Source organism: Cygnus olor, chromosome 18, assembly GCF_009769625.2.
Source record: "Cygnus olor isolate bCygOlo1 chromosome 18, bCygOlo1.pri.v2, whole genome shotgun sequence".
NCBI classification, from domain to species: Eukaryota; Metazoa; Chordata; class Aves; order Anseriformes; family Anatidae; genus Cygnus; species Cygnus olor.
In genome coordinates, this window is record NC_049186.1 from 6,636,876 (window position 1) to 6,650,515 (window position 13,640).

The 13,640-nt window shown below is 39.7% G+C and overlaps 1 protein-coding gene across 11 annotated transcripts in view; it reads left to right on the plus strand.

Annotated features, from left to right (window-relative positions):
• Positions 1 to 13,640, plus strand: part of LUC7L3 (LUC7 like 3 pre-mRNA splicing factor) — a 20,225-nt gene continuing 6,585 nt past the window's right edge. For 8 of the 11 annotated variants that reach the window (XR_005825218.1, XR_005825219.1, XM_040577795.1 and 5 more), the window contains exons 1-9: positions 1 to 251; positions 8,649 to 8,715; positions 9,677 to 9,716; positions 9,946 to 10,090; positions 10,430 to 10,504; positions 10,583 to 10,687; positions 11,567 to 11,740; positions 12,204 to 12,487; positions 13,057 to 13,217. Coding sequence is in view for 9 of the 11 variants with exons in the window: in XM_040577795.1 (XP_040433729.1) it covers positions 153 to 251; positions 8,649 to 8,715; positions 9,677 to 9,716; positions 9,946 to 10,090; positions 10,430 to 10,504; positions 10,583 to 10,687; positions 11,567 to 11,740; positions 12,204 to 12,487; positions 13,057 to 13,217 (1,150 nt within the window). In the remaining 2 variants the exon portion in view is untranslated. The remainder of the gene's footprint in view (positions 252 to 8,648; positions 8,716 to 9,676; positions 9,717 to 9,945; positions 10,091 to 10,429; positions 10,505 to 10,582; positions 10,688 to 11,566; positions 11,741 to 12,203; positions 12,488 to 13,056; positions 13,218 to 13,640) is intronic. The other 3 variants (XM_040577789.1, XM_040577792.1, XM_040577794.1) reach the window with 1 other exon arrangement.

The following is a 13,640-nucleotide window of genomic DNA, read 5'->3' on the forward strand; positions in this document are numbered from 1 at the left end:
GGCGGTTGGCAGGCGCGCAGTGCACTGTGGGCAGGGCGAGGAGCCGCGCCGCCATTTTGTCTCTGTCACTCCGGCGGCGGCGCGGGCGCTCGGGGAGGAGAAGGCGGCGCGGAGCCGGCGTTTGGCGGCGAGGATTCGGCCCGGAGGACGCGATGATATCGGCCGCCCAGCTCCTCGATGAGCTTATGGGCCGGGATAGGAACCTGGCCCCGGATGAGAAGCGCAGCAACGTGCGGTGGGACCACGAGAGCGTGAGTGCCGCGGGGCCGCCTCTCCCCTCCCTCCTTCCCTCCCTCAGGGCCCGGCCGGGAACGCGGAGCGCGGCCCTGGGCCCGCATCGCCCCCGGGGGCGGCAGCGGAGGTGTAGGGCTGAGGTGTACCGGCCGATGGGGGAGTTCCCTAAGCTCGGGTCGGGGCTGCGGGGCCTTCGGTGCGGCCCTCTGAGGCTGCGGCCCTCCTGCATGGCGGCCGCGGGGCGGGAAGCTCCGGGAGCCCCGAGGTGAGGAGGAGGAAGGTCCCGCCGTAGGAAGGCTGAGGGCCTGCGCTGTTGTTTGGGCTGACGGCAGGGCAGAAGCCTTGTGTTTGGGTTTCAGCTGGAGGGGGAGAGGTGGTGTGTTGTGCGCGGAGCGGCGGTGTGGGGAAATTGGGAAGTTCGGGGGGGCTGAGGCATCAGGGTGTGTTTGGGGGCGCTGAAATCAGGCTGCTGGGGCAGAAACAAAATTTCCTTGAAGCTTGCTGCTCGTACAAAGGGAGGCGGGACGGGTTTTAGGGGTTTGTAACACAAGTGTCTCTGGTTCTCTTCCCGAATGTGGTGCTGGGGGAGGAAACATGCAGGTTGCGGTGCAGGCATCCTGACTGAGCGGCCTGGAGGATAGCGAATAACGACTTTTGAAGCAGTATTTAACAAATAAAAACTTGATTTCTTTTGTACTTTCTCAGTCAGGATAGCGCAGTGTCGAGAAGGGGAGAAGGAGATGGGCATTAGGCTAAATAGCATTATTACTTAATACTATTTAATGTATTTTTTTCATTAACGTAGTGATGTCATTCATTTTCTGCAATAAACAGCTCAGACAAGACTTCTTTTGTATTACTTGGGACTTATTTTTTTCTCGGGCATAGTTGAGTTTTAGCGAATGACGATTTTTATTGATATCCGTCCTAATGGTACTGCAGCCGACTTCTGAAAAAATCAGCAGTAATTGCAGAGTTCCTTACCTGTTTCTTTGGGAGAGATGAGAACTCTACTGCAATATTTTTTTTTCATCATTCATGATGTAGCTTTGTGTTAAAGTATATGTTGAAAAAAAAAGTGTCACAATTAGGATAGCTCGTTTATTATGTTTGGTAGGAATTGCTCTAGTTTAAGTTGCAAATAGCATGCAGTTGAACTACCTGGGGCTCCTCCCACCTTAGCATTTTCTTGGGATGTTTTTAAATTGAGTCGGAAGGGAGAAATGCTTGCTTTTGGCTGTTCTGTGTTGCATCTGGATCCCACAGGTTGGAATTTCATGTTTTCAAACAAAACTTGTGTTATTTTAGAGATGGCTGAAACACGTGTTTCTCAGAGTGCCCGAGATAAGGACAGATGCCTTTCATGCTTTAGACTGGAAAATCCAAGTATTTTTTCTAATTTCTGCTTGAAAAATGCTGCTATATAGTTAAGTAGTTTGAGTCAGAAGAAAATTGTGAGTGTAGGAAGTATTCATGAATTTCTTAATGTCCTTCTAGACTTTTTAACCAAAGATCATTATTCAGTTGGGTGTTCAGTTAAATACTTCCTTTTGATTCTGAACTCAAAATAAAATGGATTGTTCAACCCTGGAAATAGGAAGTAAATGGCTTGAGCTGGAATCTAGTTAAGATGACTTCTATCTTTAAAAAAGGAATTTTTTTCAAACTATGTTAGGCTGAAGATGTTTCCTGTAACCATAAGGATTTCTCTTTAAGATGTTTTTCATTTTTTTATTGTTGTTTATTTTTAGAGATGGGGCCTTGTCTATTCTTCTAAGTCCCCCTTTGACAACTTAGAAAGTGGAAAGCTGTGCTCTCCCTGAGGCCAGCGGCAACTTTACAGGCCGAGGGTTAAACTTCAGCCTTGCAGGAGCTGCTGTTTCATTTCTACCACTCCTGATTCTATTTATGAGATTTATAAGGACCATTATTAAACACCACCTCTCTGAAAGGAATGTGTTAATAGATACCTACAGTCAATTGATGAGTTTGTAGCAGAAAAATAAAGATGTGTTTCAGCTTTAACTCCTTGCATCCCACAAAGATTAAATTTGTAATGCTGACATGTTCAGCAAATGCAGATAAGGTTCAAATAGTAACATTCATTCATCTGCTTGACTGCTGTTTTATTTTTCAGGTTAAATGCATGTTAGTGTCCTCTCTGGTAAAATGATGTATCTGTCAACATGTGGCCTTTTCACTGTAAGCATGTTGTGCTCTCATACCAAAATTTAAGATTTTGTGTCACATTTCATCAATTTTTAGATGTGGAAGGTTATCAAAAACAAGCTCATCCCTGTTTTCTTTATCATTTGTAAATTATGGATGGGCAGATACCAAAAGCTATAGAAGATGCAATGTAATACAAGATAGGAATAGATTGTTTAGGAAGTTGTGAAACCAGAGTGTGATAGCTGAGCATCTATTTGCAGTATTAGTGAAATGTGTTTTATCATATATTGAAAAGCCTTTAAATTCTTATTTTTATAACTTCTACATGACTAAAGCCTTTAATCTTAAGACATTGGCATCCCAGGTGCTCTTTATTTCAGTATTCCAGCATCTCTTTGGATGATCAATTCTAGATCTGGCATAAAGGCTTTCTGTTTCGTATGTAGCAGGAAGTTATTAGTAGCATGTGTTTTAATCTTTCTGCTTACAGTCATATCCGTGACAAAGTATATTTCTGGAGCAGTAACTAAAAAACTTTATTGATTCAAGCATCTTTGTTTATTGTGCCACCTACGCAAGACAAGTTGATGATTGATGGTGTGAGAGTTCTGAGGCTGTTCTACAGCTCAAGAAAGGCAAGCATTGGCTACCTGTGCTTCATACAGTGTTTTGAGATTGTGATGGTTCCTACAAGGTAAATACAGCATTTTAGAAAGTAGGGAGAGATGGAGAACAGTTATAGACAAATGACTGAGCAATTATCTGTGATAGGCATACAGTTCCTCAGAATGTAGACTCTGTATTTAAAATATGATTTGGTGGTGGTGTTTACAATCTGTTACATACTTTTTTTTTCTTTTAATGCCAGAAGACCTAAATCGGTTTGCATCTAGTTAGAAGCTCAGAACTTACTCCTCTTTCTTCTGATTATTTTTTGTTTGTTTTGTTTTTGGAACTTGACTTAATTTGTACTTGTTTGGGGAGAATATTGTTAATGGGAAGGTTATCTTTAAGAGCCACTTTGGGGAAGGACTTAGCTGTTCTGGGTGGGGGAGCATTGCTTATAAAACCTGTGATGCTTGTAAGGCTTCAAAGAACTCATCTACGTGAAGCAATTTTCTCTTTTTTGTTGTGTAGGTTACAACCTGGATATTATTCTCAGCCTTTTTACTAGGACTTGTGTGCCTAAAGGAATGTGCTTGTAGAATTGTTTACTACAGTTTTACTCTTGTAGAACAGGAGCATGTTAGTGTAGAAGTGTTAATGGTATAGAGCTGTCAGTAGTTTTTGTCTGGGGGAAAGCTTTGAATTGGTTCACAGCTCTGGAGCTATCCGTTTTTGTTGTCAGCTTTCACAATTCGAAGTGAATGCTTCTTTCCCATCTCCAAGGGATTTCAAAGATTAGTAAATTTGTGATGAAGTGGAGAGTTCCAAGTGTCCGTTTTCATTCCAGTGTATTACTGAAATACGACATCTGAGGGCTTTGAGACACAAGCCACAGCTAATCCTGCTGCAACAAAGTGATAACATTCTGCTCAGTCCAGCTCCTTGATAGCAGAGTCATCAGAATAATTTTGGGTAAAAAAGTCTGTTACCTGCGTGGCTAAATAGCCATGCTAATCACCTGTTGCCCTGTTTCTGCAAATGTGGAATATATTTGCATATGACTTCTGACTTGTGCTAAGTGCAGCAGTCTGATAAGCTACGGATGAGTAATGCTATTTGAAGCATATCACCTCTGTTTCAGCCCTTTAATGGCTCTGTGGTTCTTCAGCCATTTCTTGGCCCTTTCTATTCCTGCTCGTGATTGACTACTTAAGACCAGCTGTAAAGTGCAGCTGGCTGGTAGCTATCTCCAGCCTGTCAAGGCAGATGTACCACAAGGTGAAGCTAGTCCTGGATGATAAAGTTTCAAGATAGCTGCAGGATTCTCTCAATTAATGTTTTTCTGTCAAAGCAAAACCAATTGAAGAACATAATGAAATAGGTGGGAGGGAGGGAGAAAACTGTTGCAGGCACAGCCCAAACCACTCTGATACCAATATGTCTCTGCAGGCTGCCTCTGAGGAGAGAATGTCAAGGACTTCACTAGGCACCGTAGCATCCAGAGCTAGGAGAAAATTACGGCAACCTTTCAGTGATTTTTTTTTTTTAAATAGTTAATACGATGTCTGACACACATTTAAGCTACATATTGTAGTGGTGGTCACTGCAGCTTCTGGTAGTTATTCTTACCATCATCTGGTAAGAAGAGGCTTTTTCTAGAAGTGCTGCTTCATAAGGTCATTTAATTTTTTTGTTTTGCTTTGTCAGACTTCTGCCTCCAATAATTTTCCCTTTGCTCTTTTTGTTTCTAGTTTCAGAACTGTTCCAGGCCAGTTTGCAGAGTTTTTGAGCATGTAGCTATGAAGACTTCCTATAACTCTTTCCCAACAGAATATGGTCAGGCTGTTATTGTTGTGCTTTTTGTGTCCTAGGAAATTCTCTGATTAATCCCAGCAGTTTTTCTTGGGAAGTGCCTTTTCAGTGACCCGGTACTTGGTTGTGAGGTCGAGAAAATGAAATGGAAGGGAAAGAGATCCTAGAAATAGGAAATACTATTTCTTTTGATTAACAGAGGAGTTCATCTGGAGTCTGGTTTCTTGAAACAGCTTGATACTAAAGTGAGATTGTCCTATTTATTTTTCCTCGCGGCTTCCTGAGAAGAAGAAAAATTGTGATTTTGTGTGGTTATTTTTAATTATTCTCTATAAATTGTTTCAGAGAACAAGCTTAGGTGGTCTTATGACTTACTGCCAAAGCCTCTGCCAATAATTCTGAATGTCTGCAAAGAAGGGCAAGTAAGTCTGTGCATAAGCTGCTTTTAAGAGGTGCTGAATTTAGTCCACTGTTAGCAGGTGCTGAATTTTTTGTCATTCTTTTGGAGAGCTCCGTTACTTGAGATACTGTCTCCAAACAGTAGGCCTTGGGTGTTACACCTGCACATTTGCTGTGATGCCTGGTTGTAGGGAGACCCATTCAGCTTTACTTGTGCAGCTTTTCAAGATGCTTCTGCTCTGGACCAGTCAATCTTGCATTGGCAGTGCAACTGATATTGAAAGGTTTGTACGGTGTTGTCTTTTTTTTTTTCCTTCGTTCTCCCCAGGCATTCGGTGTTTCTTCAGACAGCACTTAAATCAGGTGAAAAGTAAGGCAGCTACAAAGCTGTTTTCAGAATGGCTCTGCCACTTTAAATCTGCAGTCACCAGTTTTACTTGGATTAGAGTTAATTCCCAAAGTATAGTCATACTACTCAGACAAATTCATTTTCCACTCATGCTTTGTAAGTATTGTTTTTTATACCCCATATAGCTTTTGTATGACCTGAAGATACTTAAACTTTAATTAGTGGTTGTTGGCATATATACAAAGCCTTAGTTGCTGGGCTCTTGTTTTGTTTTGGTTTTGCTATGGTGCTGCTTTGTAGAAATGCCACAGTGACATCACAGAAACAGCCACCTAAACTATAGCCCTGTGAGATGTATATGTGTGTATAAATAAGACATTTTCCTATCTCTTTGCATTGAAATTCTGGTAAGACACTTTTTCACTGTATTTCACGTGAAATATTTGGCAGGGTTCTAATTCAACAGACGAACTATTAAGTCTAAACTGATTTCTTTTAAACCGTTCTTTTATCAAGAAGCTGTATCGTGTTCTCTTAGGTTTGTCCTGGTTGGGTCCCCTGTGGGTATCCTGGATAAAATTAGGTATATGTAAGAAAAAATAAGGAGGAGAGAATTGTTTTAATAACCTTTCTATTTTCATTATCTATAATGATTTTTAAGAAGATATTCCTTTTGAAAAATCAAACTTTTCTGGGGGATGTCTTGCTTTACTAAATACTAATTTCAAGTTATTCTGAGAAATTCATCCATGCCATTGGAGCTGTTTCAGAAGAAGAGGTGCAAGCTAGAGGTGGGCGTGGATCATGTGTGCCGAATCCATCTTTGTCTTCTATTGTTAAAAGTGGGAGATGAGCACAAGTTCCTAGAAAACAGTGGCTAGTTGAGGAAAACTGGTCATAACCCAGGTGAGAGGTGCTTGATTTCTTAACTTGGAAAAAATGAGAGGCACAATGAAGTGACAAAATCTTTCCCCCTTGAGACTGTGGTGTGTGTTGGATAAGATATTAGCATACGCTTAAATACTGGTCAGTCTGTTGCTGCTTGCACACGTAGCCTGGGTGTTGCTCCTTTCCTGAGGATTCATCAATGAAAAGCTCCAGAGCAAAGAGGAACTTCAAGCTAATACGGCTTGCTCTCTCAGAGGATATGAGTTAAAGCCTGACTGCTTCTGACATTTAAGCTAGTAATGTAGCAGTAATAGAGCTACTTTGCTGATTTGGTTGCACTGGGCAGGGTTTTTATTCTTCTGTGTAGCTGCAGTCGCTCAAGTTTGGTTAGTTGAGTTAGCTGAAGTGCGAGTGATTGGAACCAACTCCGGAGTGAAGGCATTGCTTCTGAAATCCTGACGGTGGTGTTGATCTTAAAGGGGGGGGAAACTTAAGATAAAAATACACTATGCTTTTTCCTTCTACACTAAAGATATGGGTAGCTTTCTCCCCCCCGTCTTGCTGTAGTTCTCTGCAGATGCTCAGTCTTTGTGAACTTCAGAAAAAGGGAGTGTTATCTGCACGGCCTGGCTGCAGAGAGTAAAAGAGTTTCTTTACCAGCTAGGCCTGAGACTATTTACTGTTGGTGAATTATCTTCTTTTGGTTTTTGGTCGGCGGGTTAACACCGTTGCTTTTTTCCATAGATCGCTAAATAGTTTTTATTTTCAGTGCAAGCATGGGTTGTGGTTATAAAAATTATTACTGTCTGCTGAATTTAGTGCCACAGTGGCGTAACCTGGATCACAGGAGCAGTATTCAAATTATGCAATAAAATACTTTTTTTTCTTTTTTTTTTTTACGCCCATGGGCTGTTGCAGAAAGCCTGGTTGTGTTGCTGTGTAATTTGCAAAGCAGTCAGTCCAATTTTAACCTCCAGATTTGCAGTCTGGCAGTTAGCATGGAAAAATAAATCACTGTAATTTGAACAACTGGTGTCACGGGCACTACGCGAGGTGGTTTTGTGGGGTAGGTCTTGGATCCCTACTCATACCCATTTGTTCAGATGCTTCAAAATACTTTTTAGGAAATAGTATGCTGCTGCTCTTTGTCCACAGTGTGAGAGTGTTAGGACTAGGCTGTAATACCCAGTAGCAGTTACTACATTTGCCAAATATTAGGAAGTGGTGTAATGTATAGAAGATGTTAGAAGAATGTACAGGCTAATTTTGCATTGGCAATTCATTAAAAGTTAATGGTGATCAAGTCCGGGGAAGGGTCTGTTAAAGAAATAATTGTTCAAAATATCTGATGACCTCAAGGGTGAAAGTATTCCTGATTTTAATCCATTTGGCTTTTCTGATGGATAAAGAGACAGGAGATACTGGTGTGAACTTCAAGAACTGACCAACTCTGCTAATTAAGCCGATGTACATGGATGAGGGTAAATCTATTTAAAAAAAAAGTGTCTTCTGTGCATGTCTTAAGTATACAACGTATTCTTTGCACATCGTTCTTAATGTAGGAATTGTGTAGGAATTTCTAAAAGCATTAGAATGAAATGCAGGGAAGCTCTTGAATAGTTCATTACCTTGTGTGTTCTTAGGTCTTGTAGTTGACACCAGAATCCCCAGCCCTGAGGCGCAGTGCCTCTCGCTTTGAGTGCTGCTGTCTCATGGTTTCCTAGCCAGTAGTGTTGAAGGGATGGAGGCTGAATGCAAAGTCCTTACGGATGAGCAAAGAACAACTTGCTGTCCTGCTTCCACGGCAGGCGTTTTCACAGTTAAAGAATTGCACGGGAAGGTTTTTTTAATAGTTCTTTCTTTTCAAAATACCATGTTACCTTGCAGTTACAAATAGGTTATGCTTTCTTGTTGTCTTAAATATTCAGCAGTAAAATTAAGAAATACCATTGTGTCAAGGGAGAGTAGGATTTCTTGGTCTTTTGTCATTAAGATGCACCTTGTAGCACTTGCTGACACTGAGTAACACGAAGATAGGGGTGTATGTGGGTAAAATTTTTTGGAAGTCTTACAGAGTGTACAGAGGGTCTTTTTACGCTGCAATTTAGAAAATAGAAATGATCACTAAAAATTGCCAATTCCTGAGGGGGGGGGGAAAAAAAACTTGTTTTTTTTCCTCTTCTTTCAGGTTTGTAAATACTACCTTTGTGGCTTTTGCCCAGCTGAATTATTCACGAATACCCGTTCTGATTTAGGTAAGTGTATCTGTCTTGTCATTTTTATTCATGTACGTATAATTACAACTGAATTTCTCTATGTAAATATTTTACTGTTGAATGCTCTGTCAAAACACTTTGGAATTAGCCTTTTTAAGGATTGCCAGTGACACAATATATTAAGATTAATATTTTTTTCCAAATCCTACTTCTTCTAAGTGGGAAAATTATATTTTTAATAGTGTAAGCTAAATTATTGGGTGTGGAGTAGTTTTCTTCTCCTAACATGTTGTCTCCTAATTTGGTTTATGCTACCTCGGTAGTGTTTTAACTTATTTTAATGTCACTCTGTTTTTGAGCTTATTAACTTGAGAGAGTTGTACTGTAATAACTACTGCTTAAGGCCTTCTCTAAGTTACCTGTAGCTTTCAAGCTATGGTATGTGGACAGCATGTAGTTTAGAGAATGCCACTAGGAAAAACTTGCTTCTTCTTTTTAGTGTTAAATTCCAAGTCCACTGAAGAATTTGATAGACTGAGGAGGGTGGGAGAATTTCAGCATGGCTACCCTTCATGATCACAGGATACACACCTCTTAATTTTACTCTGAAAATAAATACTTTCTTTATCTATTTTTATTATAAAGAACAATGTTTGGAGTTTAAGAAAGTGCTTGGTGAGATTACCTTTAATATGTAATTTTTCCTTTTTTAAAGGCCTCAAGATATTTTTTGTGTAGTTTTACTGACAGAGAAAGATCTGGAAATTGTTTTATATTACAATTTTACAAGTCATTCAGAATTTCCTTTGTTTTTCTAATTACTTTGACATATTGGCATTCTTTCTTTTAAACTCCAAGCAAAAGAAGCAGAAGTGCAGGCATAAAAGTCCCTGGGAACAGTTAAAAGCTCTGTTCTACCTAGGTGCGCAAACAAATGCCAATGATGTGGGAATACAGCAGTCAGGAATGCAAGCTTAAATTTTTTGTGTGGTCTTTTTAGGTCCTTGTGAAAAAATTCATGATGAAAATCTACGTAAACAGTAAGTATGCTGATCAATATGCTAATGCAAATAGCATTTCTAGTATGTTTGAAATTCATAAAAGTAAGCTAACCATGAGTAACTAATTGCTTATTCATTTACATAAACATTTATTTAAACATATAATATTCAGTTACCTCCAGCAACAATTTAAAACATTGCAATGTGTCATTTGTTTTTTGTGTAGTATGAAGTGATGTGACCTTTCATTTTAAAAACATTTCACCAGGTATGAGAAGAGCTCTCGTTTTATGAAAGTGGGCTACGAAAGAGACTTTTTGCGCTACTTACAAAGCTTACTTGCAGAAGTAGAACGCAGGATTAGAAGAGGTCATGCTCGTTTGGCGCTGTCACAGAATCAGCAGTCTTCTGGGGTGAGTCTGGAAGAATCATTGAGGCAAATAATTTTTCGTCTAGGCAACACCTTCACATTCTCTTTACCTTGACCTCAAATGTTATGTTCAAGGAGGGAATTTTGTTTGGAGGAATTAGCTTGAATAGTTTTCTCTTGCCGAGTGAAGCAAGTTCTGTGTTGAGAGGTGTTTATTATGTTAGAATAGATGATTATTGGTCTTCATGGGAGAAGACGCAGGAGAAGGTTATTCTTGACATGTCTGGAATATGAGAAAACACCTTTGAAACATGCAAATTGTCGTCTTTTTCTTTAAACTTAAAAATATATAAATAATTGACACACTTGTACCGCTTGGCAGGCAGCGGGACCTACTGGTAAAAATGAAGAGAAGATTCAGGTGTTAACTGACAAAATTGATGTACTACTACAACAGGTGAGTTTTATACCCTGTAACAGATCTCTTGCTTTCATTACTTGCTTAATAGTTACAGTTTTTTTAATTATCCTTTAGATTGAAGAACTAGGCTCAGAAGGGAAGGTGGAAGAGGCACAAGGAATGATGAAACTTGTTGAACAGCTAAAAGAAGAGAGAGAATTGCTGAGGTCTACAACTTCAGTAAGTAACATGTTCGTAGTTCTGTCAGTTGTACTTGAAAATTTGGTGCAACATTAGATTCCTAATAACATTGTCTTTACAGTGAAAGTGTGAAAGTTATGGGCAGAATTAGACAGTAACTTGATGCTTACGTGTGCTGATTTAGTGTGCTGTCTTGAGAGTGGTTTTCATGCACGTAAATTATGAAAGTACTTAAAACAGCAGTCCTAGAGGTGCGCGTTCAGCTTACACTAGTTCAGATCTTAGTTAAATTTTGTAGTGTAGCCTCGTGTTGTGTTTTAACTCGTCAGGCATCTAAACACCACACAGCTATTTGCTCACCCAGCTTTGGTGTCATCCACAAATCTGCTGAGGGTACACTCAAGCCCACTGTCTGCGTCACCAGAAAAGACGTTAAATAGTGCCAGTCTCCATACAGACCCCCGAGGGATACTTCTTGTCACTGGTCTCCACCTGGACATTGAGTTGGTGACTGCAACTCAAGCTCATCAGTTGGTGTTAGAAATAATTCTAAGAGAAGACTGGGTTTTATTTTCCTTAATCCTGAGATTGCTAGGAAGCTGCAGATAAATAATCCTTCGCAGTGAGGAATAAGGTTTGTTTCGGGTGTTTTCTAGTTGGCTCTTTCCTTGTGGCTCACGTGGAATGGGCATTTGTAGCCTGTTCTTGCACTGTTCATCCTAGCGGGTACGATGCTCCAAATACAAAGTATGCAGTTATGAAATTAAGTTTTTACCAGTGAAAATTATTCAACAATATTAGTAAAGTATTAAAAAGCATTAAAGTGTTAGTTCTATTCGACAATAATAGTAAAGTTCTAAAGATCTTTGCTATCACCTGTCCAAAAAAAATAATGTTTCTTTTTTTTTCATCTAATATGTTCTTTTGCAGACAATTGAGAGCTTTGCCGCCCAAGAGAAGCAAATGGAAGTTTGTGAAGTTTGTGGAGCCTTCTTAATTGTAGGAGATGCACAGTCCAGGGTAGATGACCACTTGATGGGAAAGCAGCACATGGGTTATGCCAAAATAAAAGCTACTGTTGAAGACCTAAAAGTAAGCATGTCTTAAGTTACTGAGCATAAAAATTGCTCGGAGGATTCCTATGGTAAAGAGAAGGCTGGCCAGTGGACTTCGTTAAGTGCGTGAAATACTCCAAAGATAGTATATAAAAATGAAATGGAATCCTGCTCTGCACATTTAGCATTGTGTTTGCACTGATACTCTTCGTTTTATGTGATTACACTGTATGTAAGCAAAGAGGTAAACTCAGGAGTTTTCTGTGGCCTTTGTTAAGATCTGTAAGGCCTGTGTTCTTGTGATAATGACAAGCAAAAAAAAAAAAGTGTTCTCCAGGAGAAAGGATGCAAGTTTCAGTGATTTTAGAAAGTGCTTCTGTGTAGGCAGTCCTTTGGACAGAATTTAAATATTTTAAAAGCTTAAACCTCTGCATCCTGAGATGGTTTGAACTAAGTCATCTTGAATAATTTTCATTTCTTCCCATGAACTCTTCTTTAAGGAAAAGTTACGAAAAAGAACAGAAGAACCTGACCGTGATGACAGGTTAAAGAAAGAGAAACAAGAAAGAGAAGAGAGAGAGAAAGAGAGGGAACGGGAAAGAGAAGAGCGGGAAAGGAAGAGGCGACGTGAAGAGGAAGAAAAAGAAAAAGAGAGGGCCCGTGATAGAGAGAGGCGTAAAAGGAGTCGTTCCCGGAGTAGACATTCAAGCAGAACATCTGACAGAAGATGCAGCCGTTCACGAGACCACAAAAGATCAAGAAGCAGAGAAAGAAGGCGTAGTAGGTATGGGAACAAATTATTTTCACGTAGTTTTTCTAAATGTTAAAATCTCGTGAGGACCTAATCTGTCAGCCTGGGTCACATCACTAATTCATTAGCTTCACTGTTCTTATCTCTAATTGTAGACATGCTTTATTGGTTCTAGGGATAAACAGGTTTGGATGCATATTTATTGTTTTCTGTCCGTTTTTGGAAGTAGATGACACCATTGTGGTGAAAGTAGTTGTATGAAGGAGCTTTGAGAACGCAGATATTCCCAGAGGACAGGGTCTGGTTTGGTTTTGTTTTCCTTTTCTCTGTGACCCCCCCATACCCTCTTAATTTTCCTTGGATTTTAATTTATAGTGGTGAATGTTCTTAAGCTCTGTGTGGTTGGATGCTTGAAATGAAGAAGGCAATGTGAAGCCAGGTCTTACTTAATGAGAAATATTTGTGTACAGTATGCTAAGCCTTGTTTTAAATAGCTGTTTTTTACGAATAATCAATGCATTATAAGTGTAAACCAGGAGCAGTATGTGTATTCTGAGTACCCGCTGACATTTGTATTTTTCAAATTTTTTCTAAATGCTAAGGAGTCGTGACCGAAGAAGAAGCAGAAGCCATGATAGATCAGAAAGGAAACATAGGTCTCGCAGTAGGGACAGGAGACGGTCAAAAAGCCGTGATCGGAAATCTTACAAGCACAGAAGCAAAAGCAGAGAGAGAGAACAAGACAGGAAGTCAAAAGAAAAAGGTATGTTTGTGTGAAGACCAAATTAATATTAAGTTCTGTAAATAATATTTTCCTAAAGTCTCAAAAGCTTGTTGTCTTTCTGTCAGGGACTGAAAGTTCTTCTTAGCATCAAATCAGAATTGGTTTTATAAGCTGTATGTGTTGCTGTTAACCCATTTGAAGCATTTTATTCTTTCCAGTCATTGTTAATGCACATGCGTGTGTACATACACCCTGGTGTCCTCTCATCTGTTACAGTAGTTTCTAAAAGCTTACAGCTTACTACTTTGTCTGCAAATTAAGTGTGCGAGGATTGTGATGTATTTTAAGACCTGTTGACTGTTCACATCTAGAAAAATATTTGCACTGTAATCAGGTTTTTTATGAGCGGGTATTGTTATTGCTAACAGGTATTTCTGTAATTATCCTTTACTGGTATGTGTT